We start from the raw sequence: 27,184 nt of genomic DNA on the forward strand, positions 1-27,184 counted from the left end.
CTGTCCTCCTCCCACCTGTTCAGCTATACAGCATCTTAAGAAAGAGTCTGACAGTAAAAATCCTGCCTGAAAATAATGTTGCTGCTACAAACAGTGGATGGCAACGTAACTAATAGAATTAGGCTAATTATAGAGAAGACAGCTTCTGTTTAGACACATTATCTTGGTAATCAGCAGGGACTGGAAAGAAAATATGGAAAAGTACTGCAGGATTTAGCATCAAGGGCGCTCCTCAGACACATTCCAGATACCATAGTGCAGCAAATTTCACTGGATTTCTCTAGTTCCAGATCATCAATTAAGCAGCCGCCTCCAGTTCCATTTCTTCCTTCACGTGCCAAAGGCTGTGCGGGTGGTGGTGGTGGCAGATTTATTTCTTGGATTGTTAGAAGGGGAATTATGGGACACAGTTGAGCTAGTTGGAGTGATCTGAGAGTTGGTAGCGGGTGGTGTTTTACCATATTCTTCAGCACCAAATGCTCAATGCATCCTCGACAGTACTGCATGCTTTAAAAAGGAAATAGTGCCCTGGCAGATTTATTAGTTAGATGACTTCATTTAGACTGAGTAAAACATGTCTCTGACTTAATACACTTGATTTGCTTTTTGGGGCACAACATAACTCCAATTTTGCAAAAGCAGATACTTCATTCAACTGAGTTGACAGGTTCTGAAAGAAAATCAGTATTGTTTGAGATAGCTGGAGGAACTGATTTCATTACATCCCTTTGCTGCAGTAGCAGGACTCAGGAAAGCAGTTGGAAGAAAACTGCTAATAATTCTGTCCTTTTTGATTGCCAACCGGCCAATTTTACAGTATTGGTCACATCACTGTGCAGATTCTGCCTCTTAGACAAGCCTTACTTACAGAACAGCTAGAAGCAGCACAAATGAGAAAGAACGAATTCTAATCCAATCCCTTCCTTTCTTCCTTATTTGCCAGGTATGAGAAGTGTTATCTTTGTAAATCACTAGTGCTAAGGAAAGAGTATCAGAGCCATGTTGATGGCTGTCTTTGTAGCCGGAATGTTGATGGAACCCAGGGCCATAGGAGGCCGCGCCATGCAAAAGTAAGGATCTTTATTCTTGGTTCACACTTGCATGGATAGACAGCAGGTCTACTCTTGTCTTTGTTTATATCTTTTTCTGAAGAGAGATTGGGTCTGCCTGATTCTCCAACTCCATAAATAAGCTTAGCTGCAGTGAAATGATATACTCTGGCTGTTTGATCCTCTTCGACTTGATTTTACAATGATGGGATTACATCTCAAACCAGAATATCAGCCCACAGCCCTCTGGATGTCGGTTGATTCCAAATCCCATCAGTTCCATCCGCCATGATCAGTGTTCAGAAGGAGGGAAGGCATAAGGGGAAAAAAGCCAACCAACAGACTGAATGAGGAAGGAAATCCTCTCAGAGTTGTAACCTTTGCTATATCAAGCAATGGCCTTTGATTCACAAACAGTATGTCTTCAGAAATTGCAACATTCACAAGAATGCTGATAATGAGCATGTTTACAATGCTTCCCATTCAAAGTGGGATGCGGTGTCAAAATCTTACAATAACAGTCATCTTGTTTGGAATTTACACTCTTCAAAGCTAAGTATTCTGCATTACAAAGTGTTCTCTTTCTGGATACAGGGACTCCCAGATCCTGAACACTCCTTATTAGTTGTTAAAAAAAATATTTGTCAAAAATCAAATGTATATCTACAGTATCTTGAATCTCGGTAAACCTATACAAGAACTTGGTTTACCAGTCAGCGGCAGTCTCTTAACATCAAGAGACCAGTGGCTCATTGTAACAAATTTGTAGTTTGCATAGAGCATGCATATATTTATTTATAAATACTTTTTTAATGTGGTGTTTTAATCAAAGGCACTTTGAAATGCTTACGAGATTAAAGTGTGTAGTTTTTGCTGTTCTTCCCATCCTTGTAGCTATGTTTAATTTCACAATCTGTGAAAAACATGTACCTGCTTCCCCTTCAGTTTTCCATTCCCCTATTATCTAAATGCTGGAGCACAATATTCTCTCCACCTCTGAGAGATGCATTGCAGCCACAGTGGGGTGTTTTTGAGTGAGATGAATAATGTTTTATTTTAATTATTCCAGCTTCATTCTCCAGGTGATTCTTTTTTTTTTTTCTTTTTTTTTGAGAATATTTGTGGAATACTTGGCTATTCACATGGCCATCCATTGTTTGTATGTTCACCTGTATTGATGCTTTCTATTCTACATGTACAATGATTCACTTACTATCTTACAATATTATTTTTCTGTTTATCATCCTTTATGGCCAACTTCTTGGCAAAAAGAAAAGGACATAATCGGTAAATGCAAAAGTTTTCTTAATGTCTAATGATATTTTCCTGCTCAGAATTGTTAACTTGAACAAAAATGACCTCTGCCTACCATATTATTGTCACAACAGAGTGCAGAATTGAGCCTTACTGGTGGACAACAGGTAGTAAGACAAAGTCTGTGCTAATTCTTTTCCTTCGGTTTACTTTGAACTCTTTCCAAACACTATAGTAACTCTTTGGATTTCATGCTATGTCAGGCATACCAGTGCAGTTGATAAGGAAGCACTAGCAGAGATAATGAATTTGTAGGGAGCCTAATGCATGTACTGTAAGTGAGCCGCTAGACACTACTGAAATAAATATAAAATAAAAGGCATAAAAGAAGGGGAGGCAAAAATATTTGTTTTGTTTTTTAAAAAAAAGATAGTATAAAAGAGAGGAAGGGAATAGGACTCACACATGAGAGTGATTGAAGACAGCTGGATTTGGAGCCACTGAAAGTCTTATTGGATAAGTTAAAGCTGGAAATGAGTACTGCAGAGGAAGGAAAGAACACATCTATCTGGTAAAACCACAGTCAGCATACTTGAAAATAAATTATTTGAAAAAAAGCATATTCATGGAAAGGCGAACCATAACCAAGAAAGACATGCTATATTTCAAAAAGTAAGTGTACATTTGCCCTTCATCTACTGCTTAAAATACAGTCTGTCTGAAGATCTGTTCAAATACCGCAGGAGGAGGAATGAAAGAGCGTAAAGTTGATCACCATTAGGGGGAAAAATGCCAATAGTTATCTGTAAAACATAAGACATCATTGCGTACAGTCACTGATTCCGAATCATTTGCTAAGCCCTTGCTGGCTAATAGCCCTTAGGTTTCAGCTATGTTTCCTTCCTTCAGCTATTGCCAACCTTAATCTATGATGAAGGTGTCAAATTTGTCCAGCCGATTAATTCATGCAATTCATCCATTCAATTCCCATATTGTTTAACCCCGGGCATGGCAGAAGGGCCTCACTTCCTGGTCCTAGTCCCCTCTCTAAGTTGTGTGGTTGCTGCCTTATATGCATTACCCATCTTTTGCAGCGAAGTCCTGCATGTAGCTTTTGTGCTGATTTATTTCTGATGGTAAGATTTTAATCCATAGAGCAGTGTGAATGCTAAGGCAATGTGATTTCTCAGCAGGAAGATGCAACATGATGTCTCTGTTTTATGTAATCCCTTAAATCCATCACAGGCCTTGGCCCCTCAGGAATTTATATGCAAATGACAAGACTGCCTGTTGATGAGTTTAGCTGGGACACAGCCAAACATTCTGCAGTTTCTTGCACAATGGGAAGCTTCTGTTCCTGTCACTAGCTTTGGTTCAGAATTCCTTTTCTTTTTTTTCTCCATGGAAGAACTTGGCTGATGTTTAAAACAATCAGTAGAAATGTCAGCGTGCCTTTTTGGCACCCAAGGCCCAGGTCCTCCCTGTTGCTTTTCAGAATCAACACAAATGATTTCTGCTGCTCCTTATTTGAGCATTGTAGCTTTTGACCCCAGATGTTCTGAATAGAGAGCATCCTTTTCTTCTTTTTTCTGATCTTGGCCCTGGTCCCTGGGGACAGCTGCAGGGATGCCTGCCCAGAACTCTTTGAAGTATATAACAACAAATGTAAAACAATATTTCCAGAAGGAAACCTTCGAAATTAAGTTTGTTTTAATTCTATCTGAAAACTTTATAGCATTTGGAAGGTAATTAAATCAACCAAAAGAACATGCAATTAATAATGGATGATACTTGGCTATGCAAAAAAGACAACAGGAAAGTGCTGTTCCGAGCCTACATTGGATTCCGAGGCTAGAACGATATTTTTATAGCTGCTGCCCAAAACTATACTCCTGCTTCCTCCTTTCCTGCAGAACACCTAACGTGGTAAAATACCTGCTGTGTTGTCATCATGCTTAACAATTCTTCACATCACTTCCCTCATGATTACTGCATGTTGCTAGGGAGAAGGACAAAAGAAAGGAGGACTGCCTTTTTGTGACAGGGAACTTTTACCGTCTAGCTCTAGCAAAAATGTGGCCGTTGGTTTGTTGTTGCTTATTTACATAAATGTACGTAAGCTTGAGAGTATAGTGGTGAAACATAGTTGGCTTTGTATTTTTGGAGCAGCGGATCTGGAGCCATCTCACTAGATCAACATCTACTAAAGGGCAGATATGATAAAATGAAGATAAAATAGAAAAAAAATATTGGGGTAGTGATGAGAAAGCTTGTCTTTGTTCTGGGCAGCTGCAACATATCCAGAATTTTGCTTCTGTCTCTGGCTTCTTATGAGCTACCATATTTTTTGGAGTATAAGACACTCTGGACTATAAGATGCACCTACCTTTTTTTGTTGAGGAAAACAAGAAAAAGAAATCTGCCGCTGCCTCCTAGCAATTTTGCCTCGTTGCAGCAAACAGCCTGCTTTACTTTTATTTTTGTTTTCAGCATAGCTTGATTAGCACAAGAAAAAAAAAATCTGCTCCCAGCAATTTACCTCCTTGCAGCAAGCAGCAGAGGCCCACGCAGCAATAGGCAATGGCAATGGCAATCCTTGCAGCCTGAAACAGCTGAGAATCTGGGACAATCAACTTGGGCTGTGCTGAAGCTGAAATGGGCTGTTTCTTCTTGCTGCTTGCTGAAAGGAGGTAAATTGCTGGGTGGCAGAGGCCATAGGGTGGGGGCCAGTGGGTTGGCGGGGCTACATTTGGTGTATAAAATGCCCCCAAATTTTCACCCCCTTTTAGGTGGGAAAAAAGGTGCGTCTTATACTCCAAAAAAATATGGTCCTTTGTCAAAAGCTTTCTTGTGCAAGACCTAATGTTCTTTTACTTTGTTCTAGGAGAAGGGAAGGTGTGAAGGTGGATTACTGAGTATGCTAGAACAATCTGAAAACAAGACTGCAGGTAGGAAAGTTGGCACCCAGTCAGCATTCCTGTTTTGACACAATGTAGGTTGAGTCCTAGGAAAAGGCTTGTCCTCAAAGCAATACAGTATAACTCCTGGGCCACTGCAAATGGATAGTCTTTGTGTTTCTTCCCATTGCATGTATATCAGTTCTAAGTTAAACATTTGTATAACAAGATTCCTCTTGACCTTAATAAAGATGGGAATCATTCCTGGGAGTTTCAGTGAGGTAATAATATGTGATTTGTGTGTATTTTACAATAAGACAAGAGAAGCCCTTTGTGTTCCTTTTCCTTGTGTCATATAAAGGTATGCATTAGAGAAACTTGGAACTCTAAATAATGCATAAATTGCCCCATATAGCCTACCAACCTGGAAAGGAGGGTGTTATTTAGAATGTGTTTACTACCAGATGTTGCAGTTTCTCTGCTTGTCCACTGGATGAGTCTTGCTGATCTTGAAACAGAGGCCATCATCAACCTGCTGAAATAATTAAGATCCTGTGGTGTATTATATTCCAGATGCAGAGATGGCTGCTCCACCATCCAAAAGAGAAGACTTAAGGTTAGTTAGTGCTCTTTCTGCATTCTAGGTTCTTTCAGTGGTTAAATGCCCTGTAGCAACGTTCCTTGTCACTCATTTCCAATGCTGTTTTTTTCAACAAAGTGGAAAAGCTAAATAAAATGAAGAAATTCCGTAGAAAGCTAGTTTTCAGCATTGAAAGCAAAGTCTACCTCTTCTGTTGGAATGCAGTTAAATAATGTTATTTTTTCTTTAGAACCAAAACCTGAATTACATTAGGCAGGAGATTTCTTTTCTTAAACTTGTGGAAGGCATATGGTGAGTGCAACAATAGGTTAGCTTGCTGTAAGTTTATTACTCATAAACAAATTAACAGCTCCTTATCTCGATCTTTTGCAATCTGTATTCAAGCCTCATTTGGGGACTGAAACTGCTTTGGCTATCACGATGGGTAGCCTATATTAGGAAGGGTTTCTTCATTAATTCTTTTGGATCTCTCTGTAATTTTTTTTAGTACCATCCATTTGACTGGGAGCAGTGCTTTGTAATAGTGTTTTTCTTTCCCAGATGTAATTCCAGAAACCAATACTTCTACTTAACTGCTTGACTTTTAATCTGTCGATCTGCTCTCTGCTTAAAATACACCTGAGCTACAGCAGCCCATTAGTTTGCATACTATCAATATGCTGAAAAAATACAACTTAGTCCAGAAAACTCCTTTTATGAAACATCTTCCTTTGCTGCCATTTAATGATATTTTTTGTGTCTTTTTTTACTATCATATAACGGTTGTCAGAATTTTCGCAGCCTGGATATGGAATGTTTAGTGATATGTACTATGTAAATTGCCTAGGCTATTCAGAAATTATAGTTGCTAGAGAATGCATTAATCAGATGTGTATATTTGATATGTTGAAAACTGCATATTATTGTTGGTTTGGATTAGTAACTAGTAGAATATTTTCCTCCACATATAAATTGGCATGCTCCTGTATTTACATTGGTAGCCTTGACCTCAATTAGGTCACTGGAAGTCAATGGATTGATTAGAGCACAAAACAAGGCATTCTCTGCCATGGTACTGGGATTATGTAAATCTCCCCTGGGAAACTCCATTGACTTTTTATTTATTGGAAGTTAGATGGGCTGTTGCAATTTTTTTTTGTTTTTGTTTTATTGTGCTTTAGTTAAACTCCATGCTTTTATTATAACTCTGCTCAGTTTTTGAAGTCAGGTTTCTCTTTCTTGATGTTACTAAATATGTGATTTAGACAGTTTTAGTTCCAAATTCCTTTGTGTATTTCTATATTTTTTAAAAAAATTTACAATATTGAAAGTGAGAAAGCTTTAAAGAGCTATGGAAAAAGTTGACTGTGCAGCAGGGAAGCCTGGTTCATTTTTTAAAATATCCTTTCTGTTAGGCCCAGCTCAACAGAAATGGACAAGGAAACCGAAGGCAATCAGAATTCAGAAAGGTTCTTCCCTCAAGGACCCTGCAGTGACTCTCCTATTAAGTCGTTCACTTCCATTTCTGAAGCCAAAGATTGCCTAGTGGACTTTAAAAAACAGTTGGCGATTAAGCCACGCACTTGGAACCAAACCAAAGCCAGCCATCGGAACCAAAAGAAGTGCTGAGGGTGGCGTCATGGAGAAGACACCAAAATATGGACTCTATTGAGCCTACTTGGCAGAGACCTCAGCTCCCTAATCAATTGCAGATTTTCTTCTGTTATTTTTTGTATGAATTCTCCCAGAATTTGTCATGTATTGACTAAATATGTACTTTATAGGTGCCTATTCAACCTTGCTTTGCAGTAAGAAAATAAAATGAAATATATTTATTACGATTTTATAAGCTTCAATTTCTGTTCTTTAATATACATCTTCTTAGCTTAAAGATTGCATTGCAACCTAAGTAAACAGCTAAATGCTGGTCACCCATCTGGGACCCATCTCCCAGAATACTCCAAAAAGACCAAAATTGTGCACTTTCATGTTCTATTACTGGAAGATTTCATTCCCCTATTTAAAAATGTATTTCATTTCGACTAGAGCTTGCTCTAATTCCCACAGAACTGATGGAGATTGCAGAGTGATGAATAAAAAAAGCCAGGCTTACTTGGCCTTCTGTCCTGCGGGACCAGGGATCACATCTCTTAAACCAAAACTGGTAAACATGGAAGACAGGTGTTGGAGGAGAAAAGGTGTTAGGTTCTTCTGTTTGATCAGGACAACTCATTTTTGGATTCTTTTCTGTCCCAAGCTGCTTAAGGGGATGGACACACACACACACACACACTTATTTTGTGGTACAGTGCATGAAAATGGGCGGGGGGGTGGCATCGTGTACGAAAAATCAGACCAGGGATCAGCTAAGGTCCTAAAGTTGCCAGTGATAAACTCTGAGTTCTATAACACTCAACAGCTACATGAGGCTTTGGCATTAATACTGCAGTGATCCTCATTCTCTTGCCCTCACTCCCTGATCTGCTACTGTTTTAATATTAATTGAAGGCCATACACAATATGGAATGTAATTTATCCTTGTCCGAAAGTGCTTTGAATTAAAAAATTAGGCCCAGGGGGTGCCTAACCTAACACAGCCGATGGTAGGGCAAGAGCAAGAGATTGCCCCGGGTGTTCTGTTGCTACCAATAGTGTCCTATTCCTACCAAGTACAGTCCTTGCTTAAGACTATTTTGGTGCGGAGGTTATGCTATTGCAAGAGCTCAAGGGCAGCTACAGGTAACAGTAATTACACATAAAACGGAGATCTCTGTCTCTAAATCGGGTTAGAGGCCAGAGAGAACAAAAGGCTGGATGTCATGTTATCTTAATGGAACTTCATTTTATCTACTATGAAAATGCTGGCATCGACATCGACCGCAGAAGAAAGGATTTTTGCTGGCCTAGAGGTGTGCAGAAAAAGGCATCTCTGTCATAGCAACACCTTGGTAATGCAGAAGGGAAAGGAAGGGTCAGAAGAGCTTCCTTATCAGGAGCCCCACCCCCCAAACAGAAACAGTGTACAGGTGAAGTTGGTTTTATCTTGGCCTACTTTATTTCCTCAGTATTTCTTGTGCTAAAGCTACTAAACTAGGAAAGTAAGGTTTCATTTGGAAATATTCATCTCCTGTTACCATTTGTCCTGGGTGTTTGTTAGCATTCAGGATCACAATTTGTATGTTTTTAAAACAAATTGAATTAAGTGAAAAATGTTGCTTGGCTGTACCATTTCAGGTTGTAGATGGGGAATAGGTTGCAGATTAAAATGATGGTATGTTCAAATACAAAAACCTTTCATAATAGAGATGGAGGATGGAAGTTTTACCAAATCTTACTGTAATTAAGGTATGCATTGAGCAAATAATGCAAAATTCATGCAGGAACCTTTCCCCATAGTCTATGACAAACTTCCTCAATTTTTTTCAGGCTGCAGAAGTAAAAAAAAAAAAATGCTGAATCCCAATCAGTAGGAAAACCCTAGTGGTAGAAAATAGCTATCTTCAAAGAAACTTTCTTGTCTTTAGTCTCTCATAGGACTTCAAATTCTTGTGGCACCTGGAACATTTTTTAAAACCCTAATCTAAAATAGGGCTGGACAACACTGCAGTGCCTGGGGGCTCTGCTCAGTTTAAGGAGGACTGGGAGCAGTGGTGCAACATGGGAAAAGATACGAATTTTGAACTGCTTTATCCTCTTTTGTCAGGATCAAGGCTTTCCTGTCCTTTTGTGAGTTTGGTTTAGGACTTGCTCTGCCATTTTAATACATTTCTTTGCTCAGAGTGGCAAGGAACCACAGTACTGATCCTCCCTGCTTTCAGGGCTGCAGGCAAAGAAAACCTTCACCTCTTCAATCTATAGAATGCATTAACAGCTAGTCCTGAGCTGGCAATTCTTTTTACAAGGCACATCATCTATTGAACTGGCTGGAACCTCACTGGTTTGAACTATGGAGCTTGCCACTTTAAGCTGACAAACCTTGGCAAAGAAATAAACATAATTTTTAAAAAGAGACTGGATTTTGATGCAGGGCACTTAAAATCCAAAGCACTTGTTTCCCAGTTAACACACCAAGTTGAAATGTTGCCAAGATCTTTCCCTGATTTCATCAAATAAACCATGTGTTCTTTGTGCAACAGCATCTACCCACCCTCCTGGTTTCTTCCTTGTTAACTGTCAGTCTGTTGCTGGCACGTCCCTGGAAACAAAGGCTCTTGTTTATCTTTTCAACTGGTGACAAGGCAAGCAAAGAACAGAATAACTTTCTCAGAGCTTGGCCGTCACCAGAGCCCAGGATGAGTTCAAGGAAACGCCACAGGAATATGCATGGCAGACTTGCGAGCCTATCAGCAGCCATTCTCTTTATGCAAGACCAACACAGTCCCAGGATCACCTTGGGACAGAGCAGCCTGTCTCTTCTCAGAGAATCTAACAATATCTCACAGAAATTACCATTCTGCACCGTGGCTTGACTGGAGTGTTTTATTCAGGGTTCTTGAGAGCAGTAAGCAAACAAGGAAAAAGTCTGCTTGTTAGCTGGGTAGTAACTATCCTTCGCAAGCATGATTGTGCCTGTTTTTGCAACCATGCTTGTGAAGATTTTCTGAGGCATGCAGGGTGGACAAGGGAAGTAGTTCTGTGCATGCTGATACTGGGTGCCCTAATGTAGTCTTTCTCTGTTTTCCCAGATATTCGAAGTATTGAGCTTTAGTAAAATGGCATTCGACTTCAAGCTTTCCAGCGTAGACACAAACACTAAGGTTCTCAGGGTAGACTTGGTCTCAGAAGAGAAGCTTCAGCAACACAAGCTGCCTTTTCAAAGCCAGCAGAGGCTGATTGCCTTTTGCTAAGCAGCTTTGAACTACACCTGAATGCCCATATGTTTTTGTGCGTAAATCTTGATTATATAGAAATTCCACTTCCCCTATGAAATGCATTTTGGATGCATTTGAAAGCAGGGGCCTCCAGATTTTATATAGTGTAGTACCAAAATCATTGTGATTTGTGTGCCACTTCATGGTTCTGACAAGTATGTATTAAAATATGCAATAATTATTTTCCCCACTTACAACCCAGAGCCCTACACACAAAGAATTTTACACCAGTTCCTTGTTGCCTTTGGCTGACTTCAAAATATTGGGATAAAACAAACATGTCGGGAGTGGATTAATATTTGGATGAGAGACCATGAGGAAATCCCAGAGGTGTAGGCAAGACTAAGAAATGGAGATATTTCAGAAGTAGGTACTGCTAACCAACTTCCATATGACTGCCAAGAAAACATCGTGCATTCATGTTTTCGCCAGAAGTTGAGCTTGACTCAACGAGGCTCTTCTTAGCAATTTTTTTTTTTTGGAGAATTAAACTGAAAAAAAAATTGAACTATGCAATAAATTAGATAACAATGTTATTAATGCCATATCCTTTAATGAAACATGACAGTTGAAACACCAAGCGAGCAGCAGCCAAGCCAAAGAAAAGGGTATTTCAAGCCAATTAAGGACTTCAAGGAAGCTGGGTAGGAATTGGTATTCCCTGCTAGTGAGAGGCCTAACTGGCCAGGCTTTGGTAAAACAAAACTCTTTCAGGACCTTGGATAGCTCAACGCAAGAATCCACATTCTGGGTTCAGTGTCAGATTGTTTCAGCACTGCCTGAGAAGGATGGAAAATTTAGCAAGGTAGGCAACACATGTTGAATACAGCTGCTGGAATTATTTACAACTTCTTTAGCAGCAGTAGCTACAGGAATGATCTCCAAGATCTTCTAGGTCAGGGGTCTCCAACCTTGGTCCCTTTAAGACTTGTGGACTTCAACTCCCAGAGTTCCTCAGCCAGCTTTGTGTGCTTTGCTGGCTGAGGGACTCTGGGAGTTGAAGTCCACAAGTCTTAAAGGGACCAAGGTTGGAGACCCCTGTTCTAGGTAATGAAATACATGGCCTGTATTTCTGCTTTCTCCCTGTGTTTTCCCACATACACTGGGATTATGGAGCAGGCTTGCATGTGTTCTGTTCTGTGTTGTATGACCTGGAGCACGTAGGCAGCATTGTAAGCCATTGCCCAAATGCTTCTGTGAACAAGGATACACTGGAGAATTGGAAACGGGGGTCCTCTGCAGCTCCCATCCAGTCCCACCCCGTTTCTTGAACTCAAATCTTTCTTCTACTACAAACTTGGTTTTATCCTGTTTGGTTTTCTCTTATTAATGAACAGAGTTCTGAGCACATAATTTACATGCACCATTCCGTTGGGTTTGAAAAAATAAAAGGGTTGGCAGGCCCAAGCTTCCCCCTCATCTGCAACCATGTCTGAACTGAAAGAGGGTACAGTCTGATTCTTGGGTAGTTGACGAATGATAGTCGCTAAGGAAGCTCCTCTGGGTTTTAGCTGTATATTGTGGGAGGGCTACATTTTAAAACTAAGGTGGTATGAAATGCTGAGTGTTTCTTTTTAATGAGGGGACCTGGAGCTTATCATGCCCAGAATCTTCTTTGGGGCTTTGTGAGCTCCTGGCTTGGGATCAGGAAAAAAAGTCATTTGTAATTGTGAAATAATATCCTTTTTTTTATAAGAATGCCATAGATTGTGCTTTTTGGCTGACATAACAACATTACATAAGCATAACTATTGCAAGTCTGAATGGGGAATGGAAGGAACCATCTGGGCTTGAGTATAGCTTACTGTTGCTTGTCACATCTAGGATCTGGGTCCCATTCCAGGTATAGGTCTAGCCCTGGTCTGATGAAAGGTCACAAGAAGATGGTTTATAAAACCATTATGGCTAAATGCTTCCTATCAAAGAAAAGTAGATGTGAACATAGTAGCCCAAATTTCAGATTCCCAAATTTAAATTTTCATTTTTAAAATGAAAATTGGTGACATGTTGAAATTTGAAGAGTTGACGTTTCATTCTGATTTTTAAAGGCTTTTTTCAAAATAAGTCTCTCCTTGACTCACCAATCCTTTCTCTGGGCCGGTGCCCTTCAGATGTGTTTGCAAAGACTCCCAGAATTCAAGGCTAGTAACCAAGTTCCCATTACCTCAGAATCTTAAAATAATCTGAAGGACTTTCAACTGGGCAAGTCTCCGGGATACTGACAAAGCAAAGAATTGGCATTCAAAGGATAAGGTAGATTAGTTCTTTCTTACAATCACTGACCAGGTGGACATCATTAATAAACCATTTTTATTTCAAGTGAAATATAATGCAAACGTAAAATAATGAAATCAACAAAGCAATCAAGGCATGATTTTACAGACTGTAACAAAATTTTGATGCAGCTAAGGAAACTGAATCAAACTGGACTGACAGAAGTGGCTGTACATAAAATAAATCATTAGTTGGGTACTTTACAAAATTGGCTATAAAATGGGTCTTGTTCTTAAGAAAGGCACAATATAATGAAATGAGACATAGATTCAATGGGTTGTTCATCACAAAGGGTACAATATTAAATCGTATGGAACTCAACAGCGATTAAGAGACCATTAAAACTAAGGTTAGATAGAGTTTGAAAATGACTTTCTCTCCCTTTTGTTCAATTGTGCCTGATTCCCTGAGATTGTCTGAACAAGTCTCTGCAATTTTCTTGGCAAGATTTTTCAGAAATAATTTGTACTTGCTTCTTTGCTAGGGCTGAGAGAAAGTGACTGGCACAAGCTCCCTAGCTGGCTTGGTGTCTAAGGCGAGACTAGAACTAATGATCTCCTCGTTTCCAGCTTGATGCTTTAACCACTAACAAACTGGCTCTGATTTAATTGTGATTTAAGTATGATTAATGATGATTTTTTAAATAACTAAAAGAATAAGGCTTGACTACTCAAAATCATATTCCTGAGGAGGGCAGTTTGAGCTAATTGGCTCTCTAGAACTATCATGTTGCTCAATGCAATTTGCACTCGAATGCAGCTCATGGAAATAATAGAGACAAGGCTTCCCAAGGTTAAGCAGGCAGAGTGGGAGAAAGGCAGAATATGTCTCTTCCTCTCATTTCTCCACACCAGGCTGAAAGTAAGTGCTTTTTTAAAACAATTGTTTACAGAAGATATGTTCATCTTGATAGGCCAAGTAAAGGATGCTGACCAGAGATAACGTGTAGCAGTCTTGTCTTTAGAACTTCTGCCCACAATCATCACTACAAGAAATATTTCAATGATTCATTACTCCATCTCCTTTTCTTCTCCCCACTGTATGGTCTGCTAACTCCACTCTTTTCTATATTTAAGAACTCCCAGTCTTTATAACATATTTTCCCCAAAGATCATTATAATTCACGAAGGCAGGAGTGGGGTACCTGTGGGCCTTCTGATTTTTCTGACCTACTTCCAATATTCCCAAGCCAACTCTGCATTCACTAAGAACTATTCTGTTCATATAGCTTTTGTAGGAGACTAGCTGCAAAGGTGTAGAACAGTTTTTAAAGTGGCTACAGAACCTTCTTGGCCCAGAGGCTCACAGAAGTCCAACCTCACCATCTTTCAGGAGTGCTGTTACAAAGACATCTTTCCAGCTCCCTGTCATTGTTCTTCTCAAAGCCAAATCCTTTGTTGAAACTCTACTCCAAACATGATTTTTCCTATCTCTATTCCCATACAAATCAAATAAAGCTACGCGTTGCTCCTTATTGTCTTTTTGCCTTGCCTTGTTTCACTTGTAAAGTTCTTTCAACAGGGTGCCTCTACTACTTTGCTCCTCAAAGTTCATTGGTGGTGCAGTATAAAAGATAAATGGTGGTTGTTTTATAAGAGTGCAATTTCAAGAGGAATGAATGCAGCAGCTCAGACACAATTGTACTATGCTCTGCTTTGAAAAGACACATATTCGCTTCAAATTTGCCATGGCACAGCCAGTGGGGACAAAATACATTTACAATCTCCAGAATGAGAGCAAGGCAGTGTTGGTTTAGGTATTTTCTCATAAACTCTACTAGTTTTCTTTATTAGTCATAAAGAACTGTTTTCAGAAAGATTGTAGCAAAAGGAGGTGAGTTGACTTTCATTAAAAAGATACTGGGATGGCCAACTCTTTGATTAAATATAGAGGAGCAGTAGGCATAAAACTGGTTTCTCACCTTGCTCTATTTTTTCTAGGAAAAAGCACCAGGGAAGGAAAACAGAGAAAGCAATTTCTTCTGACAGCAGAGGAAGGGTGGAGAGAGATAAATTTTATTGCTTGACTACAAGATATTCCTATTGTTAGTACCTGTCAGAAGGTGGACCTTAGAAAGCAGGGAAACAATCTGTTCCGGCAGCTTCATCTTAGCTCCCCTCCTCTGTGATATTCCTAAGTGGCATTTCTCCAGATCTACACACTTCCATGTTGCCCCCTTGGCTAGGAGGCTCTTGGCCACATTGTAACTATGCCAGGGACATGGAGCTGCTGCCAGTACATTGCTTACCTATAAGTACTCAGCCCAAACTTGGGCAGTGCCATTTTCTGGGGAAAGCAAAATACGTGATCCTTGGTAATTATAAAGTAACAATCACCCCTAGTATGGTTCACTTGGGTAAGATTGAAAGAGGCCCTCTGAGTTGAGGAGAAAACACTGATTTTAGATCAAAGAATGGCAAAACAAGGCAAAGAAAGGAGAAAAATGACATGGCAGAACAGTGTTGGCCCATATCTGATCCTGATATAGAGTCCTGACTTTTCTCAAGGGAGAAAGTGGAGGGGGGGGGAGGACCTCGTAGACTAGAAGCCCATGGAAAGTGCAATATCACAGAGAAAAGTAAAGTGGGCCAAGGAGATTAGACTAGGATAAAATGAGCTTTGATAACATTTGGAACTGCTGGCATGATGACTGATGGAAATAGAGATCAAGGAAGGATTCACTTGAACTAAGCTTTACTCTTGGTGACCATGCAGGCACATTTGTATAGCTTTCTGGCAACAGTGTTGAAGTGGTTTGACATTGCTACCTTCTGGGATTTGTTCTTTCAATTTCCTAGGCTAGCCTGAAGCCTGGAACTAGACAGTAGAGCAGATACATTTTTGTCTGTTTCTGACTCTCATGTTCATCTACTAAAATACCATTATAAAATCCCACATTCTCGACTTGGAGGAAATCCACATGCCCTCTTCACTCTCAGCAACTGATATATGACCTGTAATTCAGAGAAGAGAGAATCCCTTAAGATGCAATTTTTAAAAATAGATTATTTTACCTCAGTGGTGTTGGTCACCAGTCAGAAACAGGCTATGAAATGGCTGGGGATGGGGGAGACCTTGCTAACAGAAAGGATCCTGGTGAGATCAGGACCCTGATGAGAAAGTATGATCTACAGAGGCAAGCCCACTTTATTCATAACTTAGTTTTGATGTATTCCTGAAAGAAATGTCAGCAATAGATATTGTGGCCCGCCAGCTGCCAGTGGACCTGGCAGCAGACTCGGACAATGAGGAGGTTGGGGAGGAACTTGGGCTAGTCCTGGGCTCTGGGCTCTGGGCTCTGATGGATGGTCTGCATCAGAAACAGAGATAGAGCCAGGGCCATCTGACATTTTCCAGCTGCCTTTGCAGTCATAAGATCAGTGGGGAGGACAAACAACTGGGGCCTGTTCCAGATGCACGCATGTGCAGAGCTGTCAGGAGAGAAGAAAACTGAGGACAAGGAAGGCACATGTGGACGCTGAAAGGCCCCTCCCTGGCTGGGGAATAAATAGGAGGAAAGGGGCAATGGTCTTACCTGATGCGCTCCTTCTTGTTGGGTGGATATAGCATCCAGGAATGGGTTGACGTCGTCTGCTTAGCTGATTGGACTGAGTCTGTCAGAGCTGTTAGGACACGCCTCGTTGCTAGGGCTCCCAAGCTTTTTGGCAGACTCGACATGCCATGCTCGAAGATGTTTCCCTTATGGACTGAGGACCAGACGGTCTTCAGGGTGGGGCTGGATGCTATCTCCACCCAACGAGAAAGAGCGTATCAAGTAAGACCAACGCCCCTTCTCCATAGTGGTGGAGATAGCATCCAGGAATGGGACATACCAAAGCTGGCTGTCCGACAGGTGGACTGTAGTTTGGTCCGGTCCCCTCCTCTGCATGGACACACTGAAGCACTTGCCAGTCAAATACCGCCTCCACCAAGGCAAAGATGTCCAATTTATAGTGCTTGATGAAAGGGGAAGGAGAGGATCAAGCTACTGCTCGACAGACCTCCACCATAGAGGCCCGTGTTGCCCATGTCGCAGTTGAATCCACATTCCAGGCAGAATGCGCAGTTAACCGGGGATGCCTTGGAAGAGCCTGCAGTACATAGGACTAAGCAATGATGACATAAGCCATCGCCTCACAGTGGAAGGAGTGATCCTGGTACCCAACGTAGCTGCTGGAACTAGATAAACAGGGACTCTATTCCTCAGGTCAACAGACCGTTGAACATATATAAGGAGGGCCCTCCTCACGACCAAGATATGCCACCTCCTCCTCAAAGGGTGGGCCAGGGCCGAAGTTAGGTAATAACAGCTCCTGTGCCCTGTGGAACCAGGAGGGCACCGTGGGAATGAATAAAGGGTCCAACCACACAAATACTCTGTTGAGTGAAAAACACAGGACCTTCTTTGCTGACAGAGCCATCTGCTCAGACACCCTCCTGGCCGATATAATGGCCACATGGAAAGCCACATTACTTCTCAGTAAGTGCAGGCTGGCTGACCTGAATGTGCAAGAGACACCAGCTACCCACACACCAATACCAAGGATAGTGCCGCTACCTACCTCCGGATGGTACTAGGAGACAGCCCATTGTCTAGCCCATCCTGGAGGAATTCCAGGATGTGGATTATCGTCACCTCCGTGGGAGAAAGACCTGTGTCCCAGTAAAGTTGGCTGGTCAGGCATCTATTGTCTATTGAACCCAGAGGCCAATAATATTACTAGACAATAATGTATTTGGAGGAGGTAGCTGAACTCCCACCCAGAGACAGGCCTGGCGAATACATCCTATTGGAATGGTATGGCTTGCCTCTTATTTCTGACAGTTGTGCTATTTACTGCCAGTGTTGGCACAGATCCTTTCCAGAGCCTATTCTCTTCTACTCTCATCCTTTTGGGCTGCTTTAGAGGAGTTCTTATCAGAGGCCAAAGGACCAATCTGCCTTACTGCAGATTCCCCAGCCTTGGGATCAGAGCTGTCTTCAACAAAGGTTATAGCCATTTGTTTGTTCTGGCAGAGAGGCAAGCTGTCAAACCAAATGGAGGTTTTCTCATGCTTTCCTTTTCCACTACTGGTCGGAGACTGGGAGGCGTCTAGTGACAGCGGCTATCAATTCAAATATGCAGCTCATTCGCGCCATTTTCCTTGCTAAACTGGAAGCCATTTGCGCCCTTTCGCACTTTTATTTCTTTTCAATCAGGCATCCTCGGTGGTTGTCTGACATCAGATAGTAATAATGCCGGTATTGGATGGATCTGGGAGCGCGAAACTCTTCTCCAGGTCTGGCTGTCAGTGGTCACATTATAGTAGCGCAATAGCTCCTAAATTTGAGCCTGTGATGTTTAACTGTCACAAATAGAGCACGGAGGTTCTCAACGAGTTCTCTTGCTAGCAGCCTTGCAATCAAATGCTCAGGAGCATGAAGCTCTGTGCCTCTCAGTTATCAGGAGCGCGAAAGCTCCGCTAGCCAGAAATCTGCCAGGTTGGGAGCGCGAAGCTCTGCTGGATCAACCTGTCAATTTTTGGGAGCGTGAAAGCTCCTCCGTCCAGAAATATGACAGATTGGGAGCATGAAGCTCCACTGGGTTTGCCAGTCAACTTTTGGGAGCGCAAAGCTCCTCTGACCAAAAGTCCAACAGGTTGGGAGCGCAAAGCTCAGCTGTCAATTTTTGGGAGCGCAAAAGCTCTTCAGTTTGTTAAAAATGAGTCTGGAGTACAAGCTCTTTATCCCACAGTGAGATGAAAGGCTTCGCCTGTCCTCCTTTTGGGCTGCCTTGGAGATCTTATGAGCCTCTGTGGCCTTCACTGAGGTCTTAGAGCTGCGTTAGGTCTCGCCCCTATTGAAGTAGCTGCCTTGGGGTCTGCTGGCTCATTTGCTCCTGCCCTCCCTCGCTGCCATCAAGTGCTGTTCAATTGGCCCTCTTTGCGGTCTGTGTTCCACTCTTTCCGTGCTGTCCTCAGGCAGGCTTGCTTTAGGTAGCTGAAGGCCCAAATTGGTGCAAGGCCCCTCGCAAGTGATCTGGAGCCCTCGGAATTGGTGCTGTTGGGTGAAATCCTTTAGTGCTGGCTGCGAACGTTGAAGTTAAATGGGAGCGCAAAGCTCCACAGAGATCAGCAGCTAGAAATGGCGCTCGATGGCTCCTGTCAATGGGAACACGAAGCTCTAGGGAAATTTCCAGTTCGAGTGCAGAGCTATAGCTCTGGTCAAATGGATGCGTGAAGCTCCCCACAGCTCGTCCGCTTAAATTGTAGCGCTGCGGTTCCTGCTCAATTTAAGGAGATCTGAGCAGTTCTGAGCAATAGACGCTAATGGCAGTACAAGGCTCCATGCAGTTCAGTCGCTCTGACTGTTGGAAATGGAGCACTACAGCCCTGGTTGTGTGGTTGCATGGGACAGCAGTCACCGTAATTATATTTGGAGCATGAAGCTGCTGCTGCGGATGGCTTCTCTGGCCCTCAACTGACAGGAGCGCAGAAGCGCCGTGTGGCAGGGTTACCTTGGATTAGAAATGGTAGAAGCGCGAAGCTCCTTGACCACCGAAAGAGTGCGAAGGTTAGCAACATAAATATAGTTCCCGCTATCCTGACAGCCATGAAGATTGATGACTTCAGCAGCTGGGGCCGAAGCTCAGCTCTGATGTGTGATGCCAGCTACTCAACCGGTGTTTCAGGAGTCAGACAGTTGAAAAACTCACAAATTTGAAGTGTGAAACCACTCACTGAGTAGAAGAAATAGTCCATAGAATTCAATTCATCCAGGAATGTTCTGCAAAGGTTCTCCATTCATAAGTAGCCTCAGCGAGGGAATGCCCTCCCCCTCTGCGATAGGCCCGGAGAAAGGCGTCTAGTATAGCTGTTATTGTCATTGTCATTGTACATCATGCATACAACAAAATTGGTTGTAGCCTCACTGGTGTAATCCATGACAAAAAATACAAACCACAGAAATAGAATAAAGAACAATCCCTATGCAAATAATTAGGAAAAAAAAGAAGGAAAAAGTAGTCATACGTTTCCACATGTGCATGGAGTAATGGAAATTCCCCTTGGAATTGGGGGACCCAGCACTGGCTGGGATCCACAGAGAAAACAGAAGCCCCTGAGGTTGCATGCCTAGATTGCTGCATTCCTGCAGATATGCCCTGCCTGATGACTTCAGCAATAATTCCCTGCCTATGCTCTGGAATGACTGATTCTGCCCCTATTTCTGGGCGGAGACAGGCTGTTATTGTTAAGTACCTCAGTAACAGCTCTGGTGCTTTTATAGAGTTAGTCACAATCCTTGCAGTGTTTTGCAAGTTTGACATTGAGCCTTGTAGCCCTGCGTTGGTGACAGGCAATAAGGAGCATTGTGGAGAGAATTGATCTCCAGCTCCCCCTGGTAACAGGCCCAGAGATTGCAGCCTATTGGACTGACTTTGATTGCCACTGAGGTCTGACAGTAGGTTGTTCTCCCTGTCAGCCTTGGCACACAGCTTTTTCAGGGCTTTATCCTTGCGCTGCTCATCCTTTTGGGCTGCCTTAGAGCTTTTAGCAGCCCTAGAAGACTTGTCTGGAGCTTTAGACCTGCTGGCAGATCTGTCTCCCTTCGAGGTACTCTCCTGGGTGGCGGCTGTTTTTAAAGCTCTTGCCCCTCCCCTGCTGCCAACGGCCACCTTATCCAGCAGTTTGAATGCTTCCTTTTTCGCGCCCTTTTCTTCCTTCTGGATAAGAGCTGGGAGTAAGGAAAGGCCCTGGCCAAGGAAATGAGGCAAAGTGTGGTGAAATGGAAGTGCTAAGCTCCAATCAGCTCAGCGGCTCGGTTCCTTAACTTGGAGCACTGTGGCTCCTTTAAATCAGGAATCTAAGGCTTTGCCCGGCTGGGAGCATGAAGCTCTGCTCAGTGCGCCATTAGAATGGCCAAGGGAGTGCTCTTGACACTGTTTGACAAGGCACCTGTCGTTTTAAAAGATCGGGTGCTGCAGCACTGCTCCTCTCGGAGCGCGAAGCTCCTGTAATGGCCGCCCAACTTCAGCAATGATGGGAGCATGAAACCTCCACGATCTGCCCCCACTAGCAGTCAATTCTGGAGCGCAAAGCTCCTCTGTTAGCCGCAAGGTTGAAAGCGCAACAGCTCCTCTGTCTGGCTTCCCTGGCTCTCAATTTGGGAGTGTGAAAGCTCCGCTGCCTGATTGCAAGGAGTACTGTTCTGATCAGGCAATCCTGGGGTGAGCTGTGTGGGAGAGATCCCTGACAGCTACCCTGATAGCCAAGAAGACCACTGTCCGGCAGCTTGAACCAAAGCCCTTGCCGCTGAGATGATCCCAGCAACTCAACCAGATGTGCGGGAGTCACCTGCATTAAAACTCACGAAACCTGAAGAAAGCGGTGAAGAAAGGATCCAGGAATGTTCCTGTCAAAGGTTTGGAGAAAGCCTTGGCATGTCTGTCCTAGCTGAGGGACTGAGTCAAAAGCTGGGGAGCCCTAGCAACAGAGGTGTGTCCTAAACAGCTCTGACAGACTCAGTCCAATCAGGTAAGCAGACGAGATCAATCCATGCCTGGATGCTATCTCCACCACTATGGAGAAGAGGAGGGGTGGCTGCAGGAGACAACTGTTCAGATTTCTTTCAGAGGATTTGCTTATCGTGGTTCGTGCCTCAGAGATTGCTTGCCAGAACTTAATTTACAGCTTTGCGACTGGAAGCTCTTGGCCTGGCAAGTATTCCAAGGAACTGATAAGGTCTGTTACTGCAATTAAGCCTTTGAACGATCATTGCCTGGACTTTTCGGTGTATGAATGCCAGTAATTCACAGGAGCTAAATAAAGAGGGTTTTTGGTACAAGGAGTCTGTTTCTTGGTTCCGCTAAGGCTGGATCAGAACAAGATCATCCCCAGGAATATCTTCCTGCAAGTCGGTTACAATGACTTTGGAACATTTTTCACAAAAATAAGAATTGCTGAGCTTTGGCGTATCCGACATCAGAGAAACCAGCATAAACCTAGAGGCATCAGGGCATATTCCAATGGATTTCCCATGTGGGCAATTGCATTGCATTGATTCATTTGCCAAGGAAGTCTCTGCACCTTTACGATGTCCATTACACAACTGGTGAATATCAGTCACCAGAGAGAGATTGCTGCCAACTATAAAAACAGAATGAGAGCATGACCCAGAGCTTGATTCAACAGGAAATATGCGGGTGAGTTTCTGGATCCCCAGACAATCCCACTGTATTTGGCAGTGTAAACAGAATGACCCCTTCGTGTGTCCTGGGAAGAATCAAGATGGTGGTAGGGAATGAATTCTGAGCCTTGGGCAGATAATTTTGTGGTACCTATACATTAAATCAATTGCTATAAGGTACTCCTTCCATGTAGTGGAGTTTTTGTTGGATACTTTTAATACTTTGCCTGGGATAGCAATAACAAAAAGGAAGCCTTGTAGCCTGCTTCATATATTATATAGTAGTCAACTATTATTACTATTATAATTATTTATTGTTAGTAGTACCAATAGTAATAGTAGTGGTAGTAACTACTGTGATTAAACCACGGCTTCGCTCAAATACAGCCTTTTGAATTTGCTGGCTACATAAATGATTGGATGCAGTCCCTAAAATGATGAATGTGACTTTAAATCTATCTGTCACACTTGGCATAGCTGAGTAATAAAGCATGTGCTTTACATGCAGGAGATCTTACGCAGGAGATCAGGTAGGTTTCCTGGAAGCATAAGGCAAACTTCCTGCATAAAAACCTGCTGTCAGCTGGTGCTGACGAAGGACTAGATGTCTGCCTTCATAGCTCTTTTTATTCCCACATATAGAACAAGGTGTGACGTGATCTTAATTAAGCTCAGACCTTTTGATACAAATAAAAATCTTCATAGCTCTTTGGTGTCTTAAGAGGCCCAAATCCTTGCCACTGTCGTTCCCTCCCTGTCTTTGTCCCTACTGCCATTCAATATTTTTTTTGGGGGGGGGGAAGTTTTTTTATTTTTATTTTTTAAAAACCCACATACAAATCTTTTGAACAAGGTATCAGTCAGGTACATAATTAAACACTTTTCAAATTTCACTTCCTCATTGTATTGTTTATCCAATATTTTTCCCTTCCCCTCTTAAAATTTTATTATTTGCACATTTCTATCAAAACATCTGATCCACCCCTTTATCCTGAATGGTATTGAATCAAATCTAGTTCCCACATTTTTGCCCCCTTTCTTGCCCTTCCATTCTTCATTAAACAAAATACAGCTGTACTTATCCCTAATGTTATCAAAGACAGACCAGTAACAAAAAATAAAAAATAAAAACAAGGTAATCTCTATAAAAATCTCTCCTACATTAAATCGCACCTTAATTTCAAAAAGGTCTCCCATCACTTATTATTTCATAATCCCATTCCAAATAAGAAAAAATTTAAAATATTAAACAAGATAAAAAGAACAAAATGAAAAGGAGAAAACATATCCCATTCCTCACATAATTCCATAGTTATATTCAAATATTCTATTGGAAGTTTTACCTCAAATTATTTCAATTTCACTACATATGCTTAAAAACTACATATTTTCTTAACTTATTAGATTCCTTGTTACCACATTCCTCCTCTTCTCAATATTTTTGTAATCCTCTAATCTTTAACATAAATTTTAGTTTTACATGCTTTTAATATTCTTCTCTATCATGCTTTTTATATTCTTCTCTATCATTGCTGCATGCAGCTCATTTCTTTAATATTCCAGTTCTGTAATCATTTCTTATATTTCTTGCTTAAATGACAGTTGTATACTTCTTATTGTCCATTGTTTTCTACTTTATTCTTTGATATTATGAATCTTAAAGGTCAGCCATCTGGTTACAAAAATCCTACTTTGAAATTGTCTTGAAATCACAAAGACATTTCCCTCCTATATTTCTTCCTCTGCCTTTAGGTGTCAGTCTTTAGTGTTGTTTTCGGTTTTATTCTTTGATGTTATGAGTCTTAAAGGTCATCCATCTAGTTGCTAAAACCCTCCTTTGAAATTGTCCTGAAATCACAAAGACATTTCCCTCCTGTATTTCTTCTGCCTTTAGGTGTCAGTCTTTAGTCTACAGTTACAATCCACAATTAACAAAATATCCATTTTCAGCCGCACCTTTTTTCTCTTTGTTTCAATTTATTGCCTCTTTTCAGTCCTGTTTAAATAGTTTCATTATAATCTTTAAATCCAAATTTATAAAGAATAGAGGAACTGGGAAATGCTCAATTAAAATCCATTTTTAAAATCTTAGTTAATTCCTCTCTTTTTTGTTCTTGCTTATAATCTTTAAATAATCGATAAAAGCCTCCAAAATTCTCCAAAGTCTATTTTAATTAAAAGTCATATTTTTCTCTGTTTTCTCTATTCAGTTAGGGCTCTAGACTTAGGTTCCAAGCCAACTTTTGTCAGGTTTTAGGTATCATTAATTATTTCCTTCCATTTTCATTTCCTGTTTAAATTAGCCGCTATTTCTCAATTTTTTAAAAAAATGCAAAATTGCTCCTAGTGCCTCTTCGTGAGCTGGTATTAACTCATCCAGCTTCAATATCTTGTTCAGTACTTATGCTTTATCCTCCTGCCCGTTCTTGTGGCCGTACTGACTTCAGGCAGCTGGTAATGGCTGTGGTCCTCCTCGCTGGGTGGAGGGAAAAAAGCCAGAGCTACAGGGAATTTGCAACTTCCTTGTCTGCTCCAGCAGCTCCCTCATTCTTCACTGCCCCTGCAGGGCAGCTATGGTCCAGACTGGACCCCCATATTGAGGGGATTTTCGGCACTCATCCCAGAGCTCTCGGGCTTCATGTCTGTTCCATCGCAACGCTGGCCACGCCTCCTCTACTGCTATTCAATTCTATACCACTGCCCAGAAGGAGGCAAAATCAAAGCAAAATGAAAATTGTTACTCTTTAGCATGCTATTCATATGCTAAGACAGGTCAGTAAGCATCAGTAGGAAAGAAGAACTAGAAGCTTCTGGAAAGCTGGGGTGGTTTTGATGAATAATTTACAGGGTTAATATCAAATCTGGATGATACGAGACTTCTGGATGAGGAAAATGGTGAATTAGATGCCTCTGAAAGACTGGAAACAGTAACATGGCAATGGCTGAAGATCAGCGGCAAGCTTGAGCCAATGGAATCTATCCAGACAAGGTGAGGATGAGATATTAGTTATTTGTGCTCCAAGTGGCTGCTTCTGATAAGGAGACTGCAGAATAGTGATCCCTTCATCGATCTAAGTACCAGGAGATGAGGGAAACTATCAAGCTGTCAACCAGCTTTAAGAACACTGGTTCTTCATCCACTTCACTTTCTAATCATTTTCAGATTTATAATTATAATTAAAAGATATCTTCCAAAGAATAAGTTTAAAAAGCTACTTGTTGAGTAAAAACCTCATCACAAAATTGAAAAAAGCTAACAATTTTAAATTATTTAAGGAAAATAAAACAAATGGCAAAAACGCTAAGTATTTAAGAAAGTTTTAAACAGATTAAGAAATCAGGCAAATTTAGAAAATTAGGCCTTTTGCAAAAACTTGTTTCAAATATATTTTTAGAATTATAAATGAAGAGAATACAAGTCAATAGAAATTACAAAAATATACAAGAAATAAAGAAAAAGGGATGTGAAAAATAAAAAAAGAACAAAAGTGGGTAAAAACAGCAGGTAAAAACAATTTTAGTAACTTATCATCATCAAGAAGAGCCGTGGTAGCACAGTGGTTAGAATGCAGTATTGCAGGCTAATTCTGCTGACTGCTGATTGCCAACAGTTCACCAATTTGAATCGCACCAGCTCAAAGTTGATTCAGCCTTCCAAGATTGGTAAAATGAGGACCCAGAATGTTGGGAGAAATATGGTGACTGTTCTGTTTCCTTCCCCCAATACTCCCAACAAAGAGTCAGTCAAAGGCCTTCTTTTCTAATTTATTTACATAGATAAATGTCCTGGCCACGTCTACCCACGGGCCTGCCAAGTCTCTGGAGATAACGAGGAAATTATAGATAAGGCCAGAATTACTCATGAATATATTCTTCCCTCCATTGATACAGTTTGCCCGCGCAAATTCATTGCTTTGTCCAAGACAAAAAACCAGGAAGTCCCGCCTCCTATTTATAGTCTCTGCAGATGTCACTGCATGACCATCATTCTTTGGCTTTGTCCCAACACTTCCTCTGCTGCGCGCGCCGGTCACGTCTGCACAGCCTTGCATCACTCCAAAACTGTTCTTGGGGCGTTGCCAAATCAGAAGAAGGCTCGGGAGAATCAGGCCTTGCCGGCCCCTCCTCCTCCCTTTGGGTGGGTGCCAGGGAGGGAGAGGGGCCAAAAGAAGCAGGCCTTGCCAGGTCTTCTCCCTCACTTTCTGAATCATCCGAGTCCAGGAGTCCGGGTCCAGGAACCTGGGTCACAACAGTGACTCTGTAAACTGCTTAGAGAGGACTGCAAAGCACTGTGAAGTGGTATATAAGTCAAAGTACTATTGCTATCGTCTCTAAATAAAGCATATCTCTCTTCTTCCCGTAGGCTCATCTCTTATATAAATAAAACAAAATCTAAATCCTATGTCAATCAATCTTAGCAAAAGTCCAGTAAGTGCAACCTGATCTAATTATTTTGTTCTTTTAACCTTGGTCAAATAAGCCAATCTTATAAACTTTCTGAGTTTTAAAAATTATTTTAATCCCTTCAAAAAAGTCCCAGAGGTAACTTGCTGATAATCTGTGTTTCAAGATAAAAATCCAATTAGCAGCAAATTCAAAATGTAGGTAGTGTCAAACTGCTATACACACCCTAGGATATAGAAGTGTGATATAGCCAGGCAGAATTACCCAGTCCCTCAGAAAAAGGTAATCAGGCTCATTAAAAGCTATTTATTCAGGTGGCATTTTTCCATATTTTGCAAATTATTAAAGAAGAGCTATGAGTTCCATGTATGCTGCTGCCACCTGTTACTTCGTTTCTCCTTCAATGTCTTGAAATGATGCCAATTTGATTCTCTCCCAATTAAGATTTTATAATATAGTACTGGAGATTTAAGATGGTATAACTTGTTTCATGCAACATACTACATAATAACTCATTTGATTTTGGTTCAGCATTATATTTAGGCTCAGTTAGTTTGACTTTTTTAAAAAATGCTTAAAAAAAGTTTTAAAAAGTTTAGACAATCAGCTGTCCTGTACAGTTGGAACTTTTTTTTTTTTTACTTTTTAAAGCATTTTTTTACTACCGGTTCAGACGAACAGGTAGCATT

At 41.4% G+C, this 27,184-nt stretch overlaps 1 protein-coding gene across 9 annotated transcripts in view; it reads left to right on the plus strand.

Moving 5' to 3' along the window:
- Positions 1-7,621, plus strand: part of UIMC1 (ubiquitin interaction motif containing 1) — a 91,876-nt gene extending 84,255 nt beyond the window's left edge. For 4 of the 9 annotated variants that reach the window (XM_058173030.1, XM_058173032.1, XM_058173033.1 and 1 more), the window contains 4 exons: positions 944-1,070; positions 5,188-5,251; positions 5,774-5,816; positions 7,196-7,621. In XM_058173030.1, coding sequence (XP_058029013.1) covers positions 944-1,070; positions 5,188-5,251; positions 5,774-5,816; positions 7,196-7,409 — 448 coding nt within the window. In that variant the 3' untranslated portion in view covers positions 7,410-7,621. Of the gene's footprint in view, positions 1-943; positions 1,083-5,187; positions 5,252-5,773; positions 5,817-6,030; positions 6,093-7,195 lie in introns of those variants that run through there. The other 5 variants (XM_058173034.1, XR_009153851.1, XR_009153852.1 and 2 more) reach the window with 5 other exon arrangements.
- The last annotated feature ends 19,563 nt before the right edge of the window (positions 7,622-27,184 follow it).

The sequence above is a fragment of the Ahaetulla prasina genome, chromosome 2 (assembly GCF_028640845.1).
Source record: "Ahaetulla prasina isolate Xishuangbanna chromosome 2, ASM2864084v1, whole genome shotgun sequence".
Lineage (NCBI taxonomy): Eukaryota > Metazoa > Chordata > Lepidosauria > Squamata > Colubridae > Ahaetulla > Ahaetulla prasina.